We start from the raw sequence: 19,315 nt of genomic DNA on the forward strand, positions 1-19,315 counted from the left end.
AGCCCATATTTCATCCGTCGCTGGCATTCTCTCCCCAGTGTGAGTGCTACCTGGGAGCAGGGCCACCAAGGGACCCTCTGGGAGGAGGCCTTTTGGTGCTGGAGGTGGGGGGGGACCCTGCAGAGGCTATGCAAATGTACCGTGGGTCAGACTGGTAGTGACTCACCTTGGGCTTGCAGAACGCTCCCCTGGCTGGGGCAGCTTCAAGGCCCGCTAGGGTGTCAGGATAACCGGCTAATAACATCTCGAGGCTGCAATTCATCAACTGATACCCGCTTCCTATTAAAGGTGGCTGTCTCTTGCTCTATCTCCCACTCACGGGGAACAAGAGGTGGATTCTCTAAAGACCTGGGCTTGTCCTCTGGACAACCCAATACTTGGAAAATTCAACTCATGGTAAAAGCTTATGCTTGGGGTAAGGCAACTTCAGATGGACTCGAACAAAAGGATGGCTGCTGTTCTGTGTGAATCGCAATCAGCCCCAAGTTCCCCCCTGGAGCTCACACTTACGAAAGTGTCCTGTGTGCTCAAAAATATGGGTAAAAGGGAGAGGAGCTGGGAAATGAGTTTGTACTCAAATGAGCCTTCCTCCCAGTTAAGCAGTCTCCCCGTGCCTGCATGAATATGCCAGCTTCTGTACTGTTGCGTGAAAACTTGTGTTCATAGCTCGCTAAAGCCCTTCTAGACTTTTCTTTCATGGCCACTGCCCATCAATCCTGAAGGTCTATCTCAGGTTTCTCTCTCTCTCTGCAGCCCATGGCCTCCCACCTGCCTCTGAACTGTCCTGTGGTTCTTGCTGCATCCTAAGTATTGGCTTTACCACGCATGAAACAGGAGGTGGGAACTAGGGGTGGAGACCCAACAAGACTGGCCATGGGATGATAACTGCTGAAGCAGGGTAATGGAGGTTCATGATCCTATTCTGTCCATTGAAATTTTCCATGAAAAATGTTTTTTTTAAATTATCCATCTTATTCCCAAATGGGACCCTTGGGGCAGAAATTAATCTAATTCTTTGTATCAGCCACAACTTCTAGCAAAAGCCTCACATAGAGTTAATGCTTGATAAACGCACGCTAAGACAAACAAGAAACGCTCTCTGTGTGCCGGGCTCTGGACTAAAGGCAGCAGGATGACGCTGAAGTGTAAGATATGGAGTCCTATGCTTAAGGACAGCAACTTGGGCTCCTCTTCGGAGCTATAACCTGAGCTCTTAAGGAGCTGGTCCTTCGGCCTGTGCAGGAACCACGAGGGACAGGAACTGACACAGTCCCAGGGTGGGCCCTGGCTTGCATCCTCCCTACTCACCCTGCTCTCTCCCTCCCTCTCTCTCTAAGGGCTAATGAGCAGATCTTCACATGAGTTTTCCATCTAATCTGAGATGGGATTAAGTCGATTAGTTTAAATATATCAGGCTTTCGATATGTCATCGCCCTGAATACAAAGTTTACATGCAGTGGCAGGAGACTAATTAATTTTACCTTAAACACTAGAAGGTCAGGCCCAAATAATTCAGAATGCAAATTTATTCAAAATAGGCAAATTAGCATTTGAACCAGACAAATGAGCACCTATGTTTATTTTATTTTTTAATCAAAAAGAATTCAGCTTTGGACAAGGAAAAATGACAATGTAACAGGAGGCTTTTAATACTATTAGCAATGACAATGACCCTGGTCACAGCCTCTGCCATTTATCAGATGCTCACGATCTGTGGGGCTGGGCTGAGTGTGCCACATCCTCCCTGCAACCCAGGGAGTGGAGGCTCTACTATGATACCCATTTCACAGGCGAGGACACTGAAGCTCAAAAAAATGAAATATCTTGCACAAGGCCCCTAAGGACAGAGCTGGGACCAGAGACCAGGTCTGCCTGAATCCAAAGTTTGTGCCCTTAGTAACCATGCCACTCTGCCCACTGCCCTCTGGTTTGGGCACACATAGTGCTGGGAGATGAAAAGGCAGAGGAAAATGGGTGCAGGAGAGATAATGTCTCCTGGCTCTACTCCACCCCTTCAGAGATGCTGCAGGGGTGGGACAGTAGAATAAGGAAGCAGTGACCTGGGGGACCATCAGGAGCTACTCCTGAGCCACTGCTAGGATGCAGCTCTGCTCAACCCAGAAGAGAAGTGTGTGACGGGAGGAGGCAGGGTGTGAGGGGCAGGGAGAGCTGTACCGGATTTGGCCCTGGGTTACTGGAGCAATCCAGGCTGAGGTGTCTTAAGCAATGGCCTGACCTCACATCTGTGCTGAACCAGCACAGGGCAGATTCGAAAACAACTGAGTATGTAATCCCAAGAGGCTGAGCTCCTTAATAAGGGCATTCCAGCCCAGATCCCCAGTGAGCCCACCCATGAGTCAGAACGCCAGAGGCCACCAGGGAGCCCCGAGAAGGCATTCTAGGCTTCCTGCCAGCTAAGCACCACATCCGAGCCTTCGTCTGCAGGTAGGTTCCTTCCTGTAAGGTGAACACACAACATCTTGTATAAGGACTCTCTGACTCACCCCAATCAACTGTGAGCTTTGGCATCTAAAGTCTAGGACACCTTTGCTACATAACCATGCATGCTGCGTTCATCTTTCAGAGCCAGTGATGAACACAGAGAGTATCTACGGACAGGAAGATCAACTGCCCCATGTCACATGCCTAGTAAGAATCTAAGTCCATCATGGAGAATTGCCAGAGAGAACAGGAGGTCTCACGGCACCATGAGCCTGGCTGCTAGAACCTCGAAGGAATAGACTACACAGACTTTAGAAAGCTCCCTGATGGGTGTGTAATGCAGAATATGTGGGGGTATCGGTGTCTACAAAACTAAAAAATCAGTTCCTACCATTTACCCAGAATGAGAAAAGCTGAAAGAGGAGTTTGGGGACACAAACAATGAAGAAAAGTTCATATTGCCCAAAACATGTTCATTATACATTCTTTCCACAGCAGAAACAATCTTAAAATTGTAGAATACAAATTAAGAGACAGGTCTCCTTTAAGCTTTGGCAAGTGGCAGGAGGGAGATGAAACTGACATTAGCATGTGCTGAATTCATCACACAGGTTTGCATTCCTTCCTCCCATCAAAGCCCATGAAGGAGGTGCCCCGCCCAGCATCCCATGGGGTATAAGTTGCAGACCCAGAACTCGAATCCCAAAGTGATTCCCCAAGCCCATGTTCTTGCCACTCCACTGCCTCTAGGAAACAAGAAGTCAATCCCTCTTCTGTACTGCTTTCCAGTGTATATCTCCAATAAGGTCTAGAAGAAAACCCTACTTTTTGACCTTTAAGGATTCAAAGACCTTTCTTTTTGAATATTATTTATTGTAGGTGTAATTATAGCCCCTCTAGAATGATAACTGGCCTGAAGAGCCCCAGCAGTTCAGAAACATTGACCTTCCAAATACCTTCTCACCTCCCATTTGACAAGGAGTGAGAAAGAGCCCAGAAAGAACTAGGCTTGCCAAGATGTCACAAGGCACAAGGTCCCGGGCTCCCATGTATTAGAACCATGGTCCTATAGGGTGGCTGAGAGCCCTGGCTATGTTTTCCCCCAGCCTACGTGACTTACCCGGAATGTGCTTGGCCCAGCCAATGATGACCACGAGCTCCCTGTCTGCCAGGTCACAGAGGGTGGTCAGGGCCTTGATGTCGCCCTCAGGCATGCCAGGGGGAGGCATGGCATACAGTTTGTCTGGCTCGGCCACCAGCAGGTAGGAGACAATCTTGGTCACTGCAACAACCAGAAAGGACAATAAAGGCTGGGAAAAGAGGAAAGGGGCCAAGGTGGAGCCTGAAACGGCACAGGAAGAAAAGCCTGATTCTGAAGAGCCCCAGAGAGGCCAAGTGTGGCTGCCATCTCCCTCCCTCCCTTTCTGGCTCCACCAAGTTGCTGGCAGTGGAAATTTGGGGTGTTGAGAAATATTCCTCCAAGGGAAGTTGCCGGGTAAATTCTTGCAAGAGGAACCTGCTTCAGGTGGGAGGTTAGGGGGCATGTCCTGGGTGCTGGGGCCCATGCCATCTCAGGATCATGCTTCAGTTGCAGCCACATTTCCACATCCCATAGGAAAAGGCCTTCTGAATGAAGCTGGAAGGATCTGACACCTACACCAGGCACTGGTGCCTCCCCCCACAGGATCTGTACTGTCCCACACATTTCCACCAAGGGATTCCAGATAGACCAGGTACAGATGCTGGCAAAAGGCATGGACTATGCTGGCACTCACACGGCTTTTTAGCAGGTGGAGAAATCTGTAAGCTCAGGTACGGGCTACTCTCTGAGTCCAGCCGTCGCTTGTATTTCTGGCGGCCTCCACGCACTCGGTCAAGGCGCACGCCTGTTGGGGAGGAAAGGGAGGTTTCAGAGGTGTTCAGTATCACCAGAGGTGTTAACACTGACTTTGGAATTTCAGCCCTGGCTAAGTCCTTCAGGGCCACACTCAGATGGCCTTTTACAGCTGCCCCATGCCTGCCTCAGGCCAGGTGGTTAGACAATCCTAAAACAATTATCTAAGGGCACATCCCAGGTTTCCTATTCTTGCCTCTGGATTCAGCATCCTCCTAAAACTCATCTCAAGCACCTTTCAGCTTGTCTACAAAGGGAAACCATGCCAGAAGCACTCCTCCCAGTGCTGCCGAGTGAGGCCATGTTATTTTGATCTGCTGTGAATCCAGGGAGAGTTAAGTTACCAAGAGAGGAGAGGAATCTCGGCCACTGGCAGGCATCTCATAACAGCTAAAACAAGGGTTTTCCAACTTTTCACATGAGAGGCTTCTGGGGGTAAACTTTTGCAAATTTGTAAATCTGGGTGTAAAAGAGTTTGTAAATTCTGTTACAAATGTCAATTTGAATCCCACCCTCAGAGTTTCCAGGATGGAGTTCTAGACTCTGTCTTCTCCACAAAGCCCCCATGGGATGGGGATGCAGGTGGCCCTGGCCACACCTGGAAAATAAATTGTCTCCAGGTCTCTTGATAGCAGGTACAAAAGCAGTTGTGGCCACTCCACAGTGATACCCACTTCCAGGAGGGGGGTACCCTACTGCCTGCAGGAAACCCAGCCATCCCCAGATCCTGGGGATTCCACAGAATGCTGGTACCCTCTGACACCCCCACCAGCAAGATAGTGGACAGGACCCAAAGGCACACACAACTCAGACTGGCCACCAACCTCTGTGGCCTGACCTGAAAGGATGCCCAAGACCCAACAAATCAGCTCCAGAGTAGGAACTGACATGGAAAGCAGAATGGCTCTTTTCCTTACCAGGAGATGGGCCTGGACTAAAACACAGAGAAAGTCAGACAGAAACAGAGTCCCGAGAGGGGTGGCTGCCTCTGTCTCTGAGGGGACAGGCCAAGTTCAGCTTCCTGATACCTTCCCCAAAGCTCAACAGTATCGCCCTCACAGAACCCTGATCTTCAGGGCCCTGTCTGGCACTTTCCCTGTGGCACCTGGTCCCGCCAATCCCCAGGGCACACAGTGGGGCAAGCCAGTCCTACTGGTTCAGGCCCTTCCTGGGAAGAGGCAAGCGGATGGCAGGAATAATCGTGACAATGGAATGAGGATTTAGATCCGTTCATTCCAGGGGTGACTTCTGACTATTTCTTATGATGTACGTCTCCTAAATTTAAGTCCCTGGGACAGAAGAGGAAGTATCCTGGAGCAATGAGAGCAACTGAAAGCGAAATCACTGTGTTTACTCAAGGGGCCAGGACCACCCTTTGAGTGCCAGTTGCCCAGAGGGAACTTGGGGGGAGTGCCGCTGGCACCACCCACTATGCTTCCAGCTAAAGGCTCAGCCCATGTCCTCCTCCCTGAGGGCAAGGAGGATGCTGCACATGTATCACACTGGGCACCCCAGGGGACAGTCTCTCTGGGGGCAGTCACTGCTCAGCATTTTCATTAGCAATGTCCTTTTCACCCCATAAGCTGACACTTCTGCACTCTATGCTAAACATGGCTGTAGTGAACTTTTCTGGGGGGAGAGGGTTGACCCAACATCCCACCCCTGCTTCCTATTTAAAGGTCACTCCCCTATTGGGTCATCTTGTTGGGGGCCTGTGCCCACCCCCAACTATGGATATCTCAGTGGTCCGGGTCCTCCCCCTGCCTACCCTCTGGAGGTTGGAGCCTGAACTGGGGACACAGGCCCAGCCAACTGGAGGCACACAGAGGGTGAAGATTTGTTGGGCAGCAGTAATGCTCTTGCAGCTGGGGTGTGGGCAGTCCTGGGTCTTCCCTGGTCCTTGTCTGGCTTCTAAGTATGGTCCTTGAGCCCCCAACAGGCTTCCTATGAACTCCCCTTCTGCTTCAAGGGTCAGAATGGACTGCGCCTGCTAGGTTCTCCAGCAGCAGACCCTGAGAAAAGGACATGCACGCAGGCAGTTTATTTGGGAGATGATCTGAGGAAGAAAGCCAATAACAAGTGTGTTCCTGAGTAGGCTACTGCTGTGGGCAACTGAGGCTCAACCTTACTGAGGACACTGGGAGACAGGGCAGAGTACGCTTCTGTCACCCCACTAAGGACGAGGGCCTTCAGGCATTTAGCTACCTCTCCCGGGCAGTCACAGGCACTTCATAGGTCTGCCTCTGGTGGCCAGAGAAAGCCCTGGGCAGAGTGGCAGTCACAAAGTGGCAGATCGGCATGCACACAATGGAGTGCTGAGTAAATGTGGGTATGGCACCGACTGCCGCCTTCCTTCTCAAAGTGTGGTCCATGGCCAGCAGGGTCAGCGGCATCTGGGAGCTTGTTAGAAATGCAAAAGTATGAGGCTGGCCCCGGAGGAGTCAGAGTCAGCATTTTAACAAGGTGATTTACAAGCACAGTAGAGTTTGGGAAGTGCCACACTATAGCATCCCGGCAAGGAGGCTGTCTAACCGAAGGCTCTCAGTACCAGGGGCCTTGAAGGGCCAGCTGCATCCCATCCAGCACCAGCCCTACGTCCACATGCTGGCAGGACTTCAGCTCACACCTGCCCCCTCGCCCCTCCCCACCCCTCCAGGGAGGGCAGAAGGAGCAGGCACACCAAGGCAGGAAGGATGGTTCCTCCCTTGAAGTTGCTGGGGGCAAGTTCCCTGTTTGGAAACATTTTCCTGACCCCAACCTGGGATACAGCTACAAGAGAGGCTCACCCCTGCCTACTACAAGCAGGGTGAGCCAAACCGTCCAGTAAGTTCCACTTCCCCTGGAGAGCCAGACAGACTGAGAGTGAAATCCAAGCTTCATTCATAAAGGTCGGTGCTGATCCCCATTTCCTGAGCACCTCCTGTGTGCCTCCGTCTGCTGTGGAGCCCAGGATGAGCCCCTTCCCACTTCTCTGACTCTCTCAAGGAGCCAGTCTCATGAGCTCCCCTCCCACCCAGCCTCCCTGACCAAGGCAGCTCTCAACAAGAGTAGGAACAGCTTAACAAAAAATAAAGAGGTGGAGGCGGGAGCCAAGATGGCGGCGTGAGTAGAGCAGTGGAAATCTCCTCCCAAAAACACATAGAGCTATGAAAATATAACAAAGAAAAATCTTCCTAAAATAGAGACCACAGGACACAGGACAACATCCAGACCACATCCACACCTGCAAGAACCCAGCGCCTTGTGAAGGGGGTAAGATACAAGCCCCAGCCCGGCGGGACCCGAGCGCCCCTCCCCCCGGCTCCCGGCGGGTGGAGAGAAACCGGAGCAGTTTTTTTTTTTGGCGAGCGCTTTTTGGAAGCCTTAGAGGGACGGGCCCCCGTTGCTGGGGAGGCAGGGTGGCGGGACCGGTGAGGAGGTGCCTGGGAACAGCGCCGGAGGACAAAGAATATCCCGCGTCTCTCCCTGCGAGACCTGGGGGCGGGTGCCTGAGACCGGTGCCTGAGGACGGAGGAGGTCGCGCGTTTTTCCCCTTTTTTTTTTTTTTTTTTTCTCTTTTTGGCAAGCGCTTTTTGGAAGCCTTGAAGGGACGGGGACCCCAGTGCTAGGGAGGCACGGTGGCGGGACTAGTGAGCGGGTGGCTGGGACCGGCGCCTGAGGACAAAGAATATCCCCCGTTTTTCCCTGCGGGACCGGTGGGCGGGTGCCTGAGACCAGCACTTGAGGACAGAGAAAATCGCGCGTTTTTCCCCTTTTTTTTTTCTCTTTTCTGCGAGTGCTTTTTGGAAGCCTAAAAGGGACAGGGACCCCGGTGCTAGGGAGGCAGGGCGGCGGGACTGGTGAGCGGGTGCCTGGGACCGGCACCTGAGGACAAAGAATATCCCGCATTTTTCCCTGTGGGACCGGTGGGTGGGTGCCTGAGACCAGCACCTGAGGACGGAAGAAATCGCGCGTTTTTCCCCTTTTTTTTCACTCTTTTTGCCAAGTGCTTTTTGGAAGCCTTGAAGGGACAGGGACCCCGGTGCTAGGGAGGCAGGGCGGCAGGACTGGTGAGCGGGTGCGTGGGACCAGTGCCTGAGGACAAAGAATATTGAGCGTTCCTTCCCTGCGGGACCGGTGGGTGGGTGCTTTTTGGAAGCCTTGAAAGGACAGGGACCCTGGTGCTAGGGAGTCAGGGCAGCAGGACCAGTGCGCGGGTGCCTGGGACCGGCACCTGAGGAAAAAAAAAAAAAAAAATCGCGTGTTTTTTCTTTTTTTTTTCCTTTCTGTTCCCTCTCTCATTGTTGCTGCTGTTGTTTTGGTTTGGAGAGTGCTTTTTGGAAATCTTAAAGGGGCAGGACAGGTCACTTAGACCAGAAGCAGGGAATCTGGGGATCTCTGGGCACTCTAACCCCCTGGGCAGCAGGGAGCACAGAGGCCCCTTACGGAGATAAATAGTCTCCTGGCTGCTCCCCCTCCAACGGGGCTCCACCATTTTGGAGGAACAGCCCCAGCCAGGCCAAGCCCACAGCAACAGCGGAGATAAACCCCAAAGCAACTGGGCGGGAAGCAGAAGCCCTGTCTGCGCACAGCTGCCCAGCACAAGCCACTAGAGGTCGCTATTCTCCCAGGAAAAGGCTACAAACCAACAAGAAGGGAAGCTCTTCCAGCGGTCACTTGTACCAGCTCTGCAAACTATCTCTATCACCATGAAAAGGCAAAACTACAGGCAGACAAAGATCACAGAGACAACACCTGAGAAGGAGACAGACCTAACTAGTCCTCCTGAAAAAGAATTCAAAATAAAAATCATGAACATGCTGACAGAGATGCAGAAAAAAATGCAAGAGCAATGGGATGAGATGCAGAGAAAAATGCAAGAGCAGTGGGATGAGATGCAGAGAAAAATGCAAGAGCAGTGGGATGAAGTCCGGAAGGAGATCATAGATGTCAGGAAAGAGATCACAGAAGTGAAACAATCCCTGGAAGGATTTATAAGCAGAATGGATAAGATGCAAGAGGCCATTGAAGGAATAGAAGCCAGAGAACAGGAACGTATAGAAGCTGACATAGAGAGAGATAAAAGGATCTCCAGGAATGAAACAACACTAAGAGAAATATGTGACCAATACAAAAGGAAAAACATTCGTATTATAGGGATACCAGAAGAGGAAGAAAGAGGAAAAGGGATAGAAAGTGTCTTTGAAGAAATAATTGCTGAAAACTTCCCCAAACTGGGGGAGGAAATAATCGAACAGACCATGGAATTATACAGAACCCCCAACAGAAAGGATCCAAGGAGGACAACACCAAGACACATAATAATTAAAATGGCAAGGATCAAGGACAAGGAAAGAGTTTTAAAGGCAGCTAGAGAGAAAAAGGTCACCTATAAAGGAAAACCAATCAGGCTAACATCAGACTTCTCAACAGAAACCCTACAGGCCAGAAGAGAATGGCATGATATACTTAATGCAATGAAACAGAAGGGCCTTGAACCAAGGATACTGTATCCAGCACGACTATCATTTAAATATGATGGTGGGATCAAACAATTCCCAGACAAGCAAAAGCTGAGGGAATTTGCTTCCCACAAACCACCTCTACAGGGCATCCTACAGGGACTGCTCTAGATGGGAGCACCCCTAAAAAGAGCACAGAACAAAACACACAACATATGAAGAAGGGAGGAGGAGGAATAAGAAGGGAGAGAAGAAAAGACTCTCCAGACAGTGTATATAACAGCTCAATAAGCGAGCTAAGTTAGGCAGTAAGATACTAAAGAAGCTAACCTTGAACCTTTGGTAACCACGAATCTAAAGCCTGCAATGGCAATAAGTACATATCTTTCAATAGTCACCCTAAATGTAAATGGACTTAATGCACCAATCAAAAGACATAGAGTAATAGAATGGATAAAAAAGCAAGACCCATCTATATGCTGCTTACAAGAAACTCACCTTAAACCCAAAGATAAGCATAGACTAAAAGTCAAGGGATGGAAAAACATATTTCAGGCAAACAACAGTGAGAAGAAAGCAGGGGTTGCAGTACTAATATCAGACAAAATAGACTTCAAAACAAAGAAAGTAACAAGAGATAAAGAAGGCCACTACATAATGATAAAGGGCTTAGTCCAACAAGAGGATATAACCATTCTAAATATATATGCACCCAATACAGGAGCACCAGCATATGTGAAGCAAATACTAACAGAACTAAAGAGGGAAATAGACTGCAATGCATTCATTGTAGGAGACTTCAACACACCACTCACCCCAAAGGATAGATCCACCGGGCAGAAAATAAGTAAAGACACACAGGCACTGAACAACACACTAGAACAGATGGACCTAATAGACATCTATAGAACTTTACATCCAAAAGCAACAGGATATACATTCTTCTCAAGTGCACATGGAACATTCTCCAGAATAGACCACATACTAGCTCACAAAAAGAGCCTCAGTAAATTCCACAATATTGAAATTCTACCAACCAATTTTTCAGACCACAAAGGTATGAAAGTAGAAATAAATTCTACAAAGAAAACAAAAAGGCTCACAAACACATGGAGGCTTAACAACATGCTACTAAATAATCAATGGATCAATGAACAAATCAAAATAGAGATCAAGGAATATATAGAAACAAATGACAACAACAACACTAAGCCCCAACTTCTGTGGGATGCAGCGAAAGCAGTCTTAAGAGGAAAGTATATAGCAATCCAGGCACACTTGAAGAAGGAAGAACAATCCCAAATGAATAGTCTAACATCACAATTATTAAAACTGGAAAAAGAAGAACAAATGAGGCCTAAAGTCAGCAGAAGGAGGGACATAATAAAGATCAGAGAAGAAATAAACAAAATTGAGAAGAATAAAACAATAGCAAAAATCAACGAAACCAAGAGCTGGTTCTTTGAGAAAATAAACAAAATAGATAAGCCTCTAGCCCAACTTATTAAGAGAAAAAGAGAGTCAACACAAATCAACATAATCAGAAATGAGAATGGAAAAATCACGACAGACTCCACAGAAATACAAAGAATTATTAAAGACTACTATGAAAACCTATATGCCAACAAGCTGGAAAACCTAGAAGAAATGGACAACTTCCTAGAAAAATACAACCTCCCAAGACTGACCAAGGAAGAAACACAAAAGTTAAACAAACCAATTACAAGCAAAGAAATTGAAACAGTAATCAAAAAACTACCCAAGAACAAAACCCCGGGGCCGGACGGATTTACCTCGGAATTTTATCAGACACACAGAGAAGACATAATACCCATTCTCCTTAAAGTGTTCCACAAAATAGAAGAAGAGGGAATACTCCCAAACTCATTCTATGAAGCCAACATCACCCTAATACCAAAACCAGGCAAAGACCCCACCAAAAAAGAAAATTACAGACCAATATCCCTGATGAACGTAGATGCAAAAATACTCAATAAAATATTAGCAAACAGAATTCAACAGTATATCAAAAGGATCATACACCATGACCAAGTGGGGTTCATCCCAGGGATGCAAGGATGGTACAACATTCGAAAATCCATCAACATCATCCACCACATCAACAAAAAGAAAGACAAAAACCACATGATCATCTCCATAGATGCTGAAAAAGCATTTGACAAAATTCAACATCCATTCATGATAAAAACTCTCAGCAAAATGGAAATAGAGGGCAAGTACCTCAACATAATAAAGGCCATATATGATAAACCCACAGCCAGCATTATACTGAACAGTGAGAAGCTGAAAGCATTTCCTCTGAGATCGGGAACCAGACAGGGATGCCCACTCTCCCCACTGTTATTTAACATAGTACTGGAGGTCCTAGCCACGGCAATCTGACAAAACAAAGAAATACAAGGAATCCAGATTGGTAAAGAAGAAGTTAAACTGTCACTATTTGCAGATGATATGATACTGTACATAAAAAACCCTAAAGACTCCACTCCAAAACTACTAGAACTGATATCGGAATACAGCAAAGTTGCAGGATACAAAATCAACACACAGAAATCTGTAGCTTTCCTATACACTAACAACGAATCAATAGAAAGAGAAATCAGGAAAACAATTCCATTCACCATTGCATCAAAAAGAATAAAATACCTAGGAATAAACCTAACCAAGGAAGTGAAAGACTTATACTCTGAAAACTACAAGTCACTCTTAAGAGAAATTAAAGGGGACACTAATAAATGGAAACTCATCCCATGCTCATGGCTAGGAAGAATTAATATCGTCAAAATGGCCATCCTGCCGAAAGCAATATACACATTTGATGCAATCCCTCTCAAATTACCAGCAACATTCTTCAATGAATTGGAACAAATAATTCAAAAATTCATATGGAAACACCAAAGACCCCGAATAGCCAAAGCAATCCTGAAAAAGAAGAATAAAGTAGGGGGGATCTCACTCCCCAACTTCAAGCTCTACTACAAAGCCATAGTAATCAAGACAATTTGGTACTGGCACAAGAACAGAGCCACAGACCAGTGGAACAGATTAGAGACCCCAGAAATTAACCCAAACATATATGGTCAATTAATATTTGATAAAGGAGCCATGGACATACAATGGCAAAATGACAGTCTCTTCAACAGATGGTGCTGGCAAAACTGGACAGCTACATGTAGGAGAATGAAACTGGACCATTGTCTAACCCCATATACAAAGGTAAACTCAAAATGGATCAAAGACCTGAATGTAAGTCACGAAACCATTAAACTCTTGGAAAAAAACATAGGCAAAAACCTCTTAGACATAAACATGAGTGATCTCTTCTTGAACATATCTCCCCGGGCAAGGAAAACAACAGCAAAAATGAGCAAGTGGGACTACATTAAGCTGAAAAGCTTCTGTACAGCGAAAGACACCATCAATAGAACAAAAAGGAACCCTACAGTATGGGAGAATATATTTGAAAATGACAGATCTGATAAAGGCTTGACGTCCAGAATATATAAAGAGCTCACACGCCTCAACAAACAAAAAACAAATAACCCAATTAAAAAATGGGCAGAGGAACTGAACAGACAGTTCTCCAAAAAAGAAATACAGATGGCCAAGAGACACATGAAAAGATGCTCCACATCGCTAATTATCAGAGAAATGCAAATTAAAACTACAATGAGGTATCACCTCACACCAGTAAGGATAGCTGCCATCCAAAAGACAAACAACAACAAATGTTGGCGAGGCTGTGGAGAAAGGGGAACCCTCCTACACTGCTGGTGGGAATGTAAATTAGTTCAACCATTGTGGAAAGCAGTATGGAGGTGCATCAAAATGCTCAAAACAGACCTACCATTTGACCCAGGAATTCCACTCCTAGGAATTTACCCTAAGAACGCAGCAATCAAGTTTGAGAAAGACAGATGCACTCCTATGTTTATCGCAGCACTATTTACAATAGCCAAGAATTGGAAGCAACCTAAATGTCCATCTGTAGATGAATGGATAAAGAAGATGTGGTACATATACACAATGGAATACTACTCAGCCATAAGAAGTGGAAAAATCCAACCATTTGCAGCAACATGGATGGAGCTGGAGAGTATTATGCTCAGTGAAATAAGCCAAGCGGAGAAAGAGAAATACCAAATGATTTCACTCATCTGAGGAGTATAGGAACAAAGGAAAAACTGATGGAACAAAACAGCAGCAGAATTACAGAACCCAAAAATGGACTAACAGGTACCAAAGGGAAAGGAACTGGGGAGGATGGGTGGGCAGGGAGGGATAAGGGAGGGGAAGAAGAAGTGGGGCATTAAGATTAGAATGCATGGGGGGGAGGGAGAAAGGGGAGAGTGGGCTGCACAACACAGAGAGGACAAGTAGTGACTCTACAACATTTTGCTAAGCTGATGGACAGTAACCGTAATGTGGTTGTTAGGGGGGACCTGATATAGGGGAGAGCATAGTAAACATAGTATTCTTCAGGTAAGTGTAGATTAAAAATTTAAAAAAAAAAAAAAGAAAGAAAGAAAGAAAAGGAGGATTACTCCTTAACAGGATAAAACTATTGGTAAATCAAAGATCAACGCATGCTTTAAATATCCTTAATGTTGATCACTTAAAGGGTGTCAGATGATCAGCTATGGAGGTACTCTTTTCTGATAATATTCCTTTCTCTTAATTAAAAAAAAAAAAAAAAAGCAGTTACTGTGTGCTGACCTCCAATGAGTTCTGCACAGTGGTATAGAGGGCATGTCAAAGTGTGGGCAAAGGGTCTGTTTGTTTCTACGCAGAAGATCAAGGCCTAGCTTGGATACCCAGAAAATGAACTAAGATACGATATGAGGAGGAGCTTCCGGCATCAGCACTCTCTGGAGGACTCGTGCCGGGGGATGATCATCAAAAAGCCTCCACAGGGATCCGGACGATGCTGCGGTTGTGGCTGCATCCAGCCCACCATCTCCTGGACTTGCCATGAGAAGGAGGAGGGAGATGTCTAGGCTGGCATGTGCATACAGTGAGACAACGAATTTGACTGGATCTGTACTGTTGGAACTCAACCAGGAGTTGGGAGGGGTGCAAGTTGTAGCACCCCAAAATCTCATGACTATAGACTATCTATGGTTAAAAGAACATATGGGATGTGAACAGATCCCAGAAATGGGCTGCTTTAATTTGTCTGATGGTTCAAGTACAGTTGGAAAATATCCATCATATCATAGATAAATTTTCACAAATGCCTAGGGTGCCTAAATGGTTTTCTTGGCTTCACTGGAGATGGCTGGTAATTTTAGATTTGCTTTGTTTATGTCACCGTATTCCTATTATGTCAATATGTGTGTGCAAATTAGTTAGTAGTTTAAAACCTGTACATACTTAAGGTACTATACAAGAAGATATGTCAAAGAAATAATCAATCCTCCCAAGTTTCCTTCATATGCTACATCTATAGCTTTTCTTCTTCCTTCCTAATTACAAACTTTAAATAGAATTCGTGCCTCATATCGAATTTACCGAGTATCATAATTCCTCCAGGTGGTAAAGATACCTCGAGACAAGTGCTGGGCATAGAAGCCACAGGGCATAAATCTGCAAAGAAGTAAAAAGCTAACCTTTGCAAACAATATGGCTTCTCTCTCACTTACCAACTTTACATTTCCCTGTATGGCCCCGGAAGATGACTGGTTAGCCAGAGACGGGTAAGATTCCTCAAGGGAGGAACAACCTAAGACAGGCACAGTCGCAGGGGGGCCATCAGGTGAGAATTTGGGGATCAACAGAGGTGAGGCTCAGAACCTCACCCCCCCTGCTTTGAGAGAAATCTTCTGCATCCGTGGATGTCTTGCTGCCCTTGTCTAGCCTGGATTAATACTTAGTCCATAGGCACACACCTGATCATCTGATCATCTACATTTGCCTTCTTACAGCACTAAACTATGTTTTCTACCTTTATCTTGCATCTACCTACCACTTCAGCATTTTATTAAAAATAAAAATAATAATAATAATAGGAGAAATGTGGGATCAACATATAAATCAAGTACAAAAATCAAATGAATATTCATATTTGACCTGATGGTTTATAGGTCATATTGCATGATCAAAACCGAAAGTTTCTGTGATGACTGCCCTTGTACTGTTCACCATGTAAGAATTTATTCACTCTGTAAGAATTCGTTCACCATGTAAGAACTTGTTCGTTATGCTTCAGAAGATTGGAGACTGACGAGAATTAGGCTTGAGATGGATTAATGATTGTACATTGAGCATTGACCCCCCTATACTGAATTTTATTGTTGTTAACAACCATTTGATCAATAAATATGAGAGATGCCCTCTCAAAAAAAAAAAAAAAAAAAAAAAAAAAAAAAAAAAAAGAGGTGCACATCCCTTAGCAAGGCAAGGAGATACGCGTTTGCCACCTGTTACGGCCTCCATCTGGAACGTTCTTACAGGGCCTGATAGAGGGCCTGACCCTTAATGGGTCTCGGTACCTATAGGAATGAATGTGCCTCCTTCCTCTCGGCCCCCATGCATGCTGGGTGCTTCTTCAGGGCTCCAATAGCACACGGCTTCCCCTAGGGACCAGGCGCCCCTCAGCCAGGAGCTGCTCACCGTCCTACTCCAGGGTCTGTCACAGCACCCAGGATGCATGGGTGCTTAGAAATCAGTTACTGTTATCACCATCATTATCTTACCATTTCTTTTCCCCAGCACTGTGTACATCTCTCTGGTAAATCGTATTAACAGTGATAATGAGAACGAGGACTTGCCATGTGTGTTGCCCTATTTAATCCACTGCATATAAAGAGGGTGCTATCATCCCCCTTTTACAAATAAGAAAAACTGAGGCTCAGGGAGATTTAGAGACTTGCCTGCTAAAAAAGCCAGTACCCAAGCTCTTTGCCATTCCAAGGTATGACCTCCCAGGGAACAGCAGATGTAAATTCTCCTCTAAATTTTCTCCTCCAGATCTTTACAGCAGAATGGTCAATGGCTCCAATCAATAAGTGTATCAATTATCATGGTATTCTGTTTTTTAAAAAGTAGCCTGTTGGGTCTGATTGAGCGCAAACTGATAGCTGATGGGGGACGGGTTTGCTCGTCTCGCTTGCTCTCTGCCTGTCCAAGCCCTTCCCGAGGCACAAGCCTCAAACCTCTCCAGCTCACAGGCTCGAACGGCCAAGGTCCGGGGCCCATCTCTGCCCCTCCTGGGTGGTGTGGCCTTAGCCAAGCTGGCTCTCATGGCCTTGCTTTCATCATAGGTACAGGGGAGGGGGCAACACTAATACCAAGTCAGCTGACCACTTTCACTGCACATGGTTTTTTTGACAATCGAATGACACAACAGTAGGAAAATGCATGGTCAATAGGAAAGTGGTTCCAATTGGCCAGAAAAGGCTGCCACTCCCACCACTCTGGGCATTAGCATGCACCTGCCACTTCTTGTGCCACCTTGGGCTTGTTTCCCTTTATTCCCATCAGCTCTTCGATTCAGTGGGTTCTGAGAGGACCAGGCCCAGGTTGGCTCTACTTTCTGAGTTCACCCCATCCCCCAGGACTGTCCCACACTCACAGTTTGCTCAGGATCATCTAAAGTAGAGGGGTCCTGTGGCACAGACCTGTGCTTCCCAATCCAGCAACCCCCTTCCCCCAGGCTGGGGTTAGAGCAGATGTGCCCCAACCTAAGTAGTATGGCCTTATCCACACTGTTCCCAAAGGCAATTAAGATCCTGGATTCATCCTTCAAGGCCCAGTTCAAGTATTATCTTTGCTCACCCTTTCCAGACCCCCCTGGCAGTCAGCCATGCCCTTCTTGGGCTCCTTTGCTCATTCTCTATTACAGCAAGTACAGTCAAAACAACAACTCTTCAAATACACCATATCCTAGTGGACTGTGGCTCCTCCTGGGCAAGGACTTCCATTCATCTTTGGAGCTCAAGCTTGGCGGCACTCAGCCTGTGGTAGGCAGGCAAGTGTCGGAGTAAAATAATGCATCAGTAAAATGAAGCCCTGCAGACTTACAATACAAAAGAATCTCAGGATCTGGACTCTTCCATTTGTCCCTCCAGCCCCCAGAAACTCACTCCCTCAAGGCAGTTCATTCCTCATGAAAGTTTCCCCTTGTGTTAAGCTGAATTATTTCTCCCGATCACTCGGTAACTTCCATCCCATCCAGACTACCCCTTCCCACAGAACAACACTTTTTGGACTTGAATATCCTTGGGCACCCTCCTTCCATGGCCAAGCATTCTTTATTTTCTATATTTGTACAGTGTTTTCAGTTCAGTCACCTCCCTGTCTTTATTGATGTGGTTTGCTCTGATTGAGAACAGTCATCTCTTCCAGGGCAGACAGTGGACAAAGGTCCGAATTCCTTTGCCCTCTGCCTAAGTAGACACTGGTCAACTACATTTAGACTTATTATCTGCCAGTGCTTCTTTGTTTTTAATAATTACTTATTATATGCCAATATTTTCTTAAGCACACTGCTCAGTTTCAGTAACCAAGAAGTTGTATCGACAGGATTCTCATCGTGAGCACTGCAGCAAGCTGTTTGTATCATGAATCCTTTAGAACTTAAAGCGTATCAACACAAGTACAAACAGAACTTCACATCTACTGACCAGTTGTTCCTCGGCTCTGGCCACTGCTGTAAGCATTGCATGTATATTATTTCACTTAGGGCCTGCAACAACCCTATGAGGGACCTTCTATTATTAGCCCATTTTATAGATGGGAAAATTGAGGCTAAGAGAGGTTGAGTAACTTGCCAAGGCCACCTAGGTAGGAATGCAGTCTGTCTCCTGAGCTATCAATCACCTGGCATCCTGCATCTCTCAAAGTACTGAGTCTCCATGGTAGGAGAAAAGTAGCAGAGGGACCTGGGCCAGGGCCACACTGCACACTTCTGGGGACGCCATTCAGCACCCACAGAGTTGTGCATGGCAGCATACCACAGCCCCTGTAGCCTTGGCTGACAATGGCCTCCCTCACCACTGGTGGGAGAACCACATGTGTATAATCTGCAGTGACCTCTGCGATGTCAGAGCCATTTACACTTCCGTGTAAGCAGCTCTCTTTCTGGGCAGGTGGGTGGACTGGCTGGTCTGAGTTTGCTCCTCAGCTCCACGCTCTACTCTTGTTTGCCCTGATCTATCATCAGGGATCCTTCGTCTTCCTCTTCCAACTAGGTTTGCTGCCGGAGGCACTTGGAAGAAGATCAAAGAGCTGGGAAGCTGGGTTATTTATTCCTAACTCCTGCCTCTGCTTCTCTCCCTCCTGGCTGGGCTGCAGTGAGGCTGAGACTGACCTATGAGTATAGTAGCACAGATTTCCTTGGCTTCCTGGGGAACTTCCCACCCAGTCTCTTCCGGCTGGGTTGTTAAAGGCTCCCCACCAGTGCTAGTCCTGGAGTGCATCACCACTTCTGGTTGGGTCCCTTGACCCACCTACTCTGTTCATAGTTCATTCATTCAATCTCTTTGATGGCCCTGTGAGGGATCTTCTGTTCCTGCCC

At 46.8% G+C, this 19,315-nt stretch overlaps 1 protein-coding gene across 2 annotated transcripts in view; it reads right to left on the bottom strand.

The window, feature by feature from the left end:
* ESRRB (estrogen related receptor beta) overlaps nucleotides 1-19,315 on the bottom strand; it is a 167,669-nt gene that overhangs the window by 17,043 nt on the left and 131,311 nt on the right. For both annotated transcript variants that reach the window (XM_037022847.2, XM_017649990.3), the window contains 2 exons: nucleotides 4,218-4,328; nucleotides 3,563-3,724 (listed from right to left, as the gene is read on the bottom strand). In XM_037022847.2, coding sequence (XP_036878742.1) covers nucleotides 3,563-3,724; nucleotides 4,218-4,328 — 273 coding nt within the window. The remainder of the gene's footprint in view (nucleotides 1-3,562; nucleotides 3,725-4,217; nucleotides 4,329-19,315) is intronic.

Source organism: Manis javanica, chromosome 8, assembly GCF_040802235.1.
Source record: "Manis javanica isolate MJ-LG chromosome 8, MJ_LKY, whole genome shotgun sequence".
NCBI classification, from domain to species: Eukaryota; Metazoa; Chordata; class Mammalia; order Pholidota; family Manidae; genus Manis; species Manis javanica.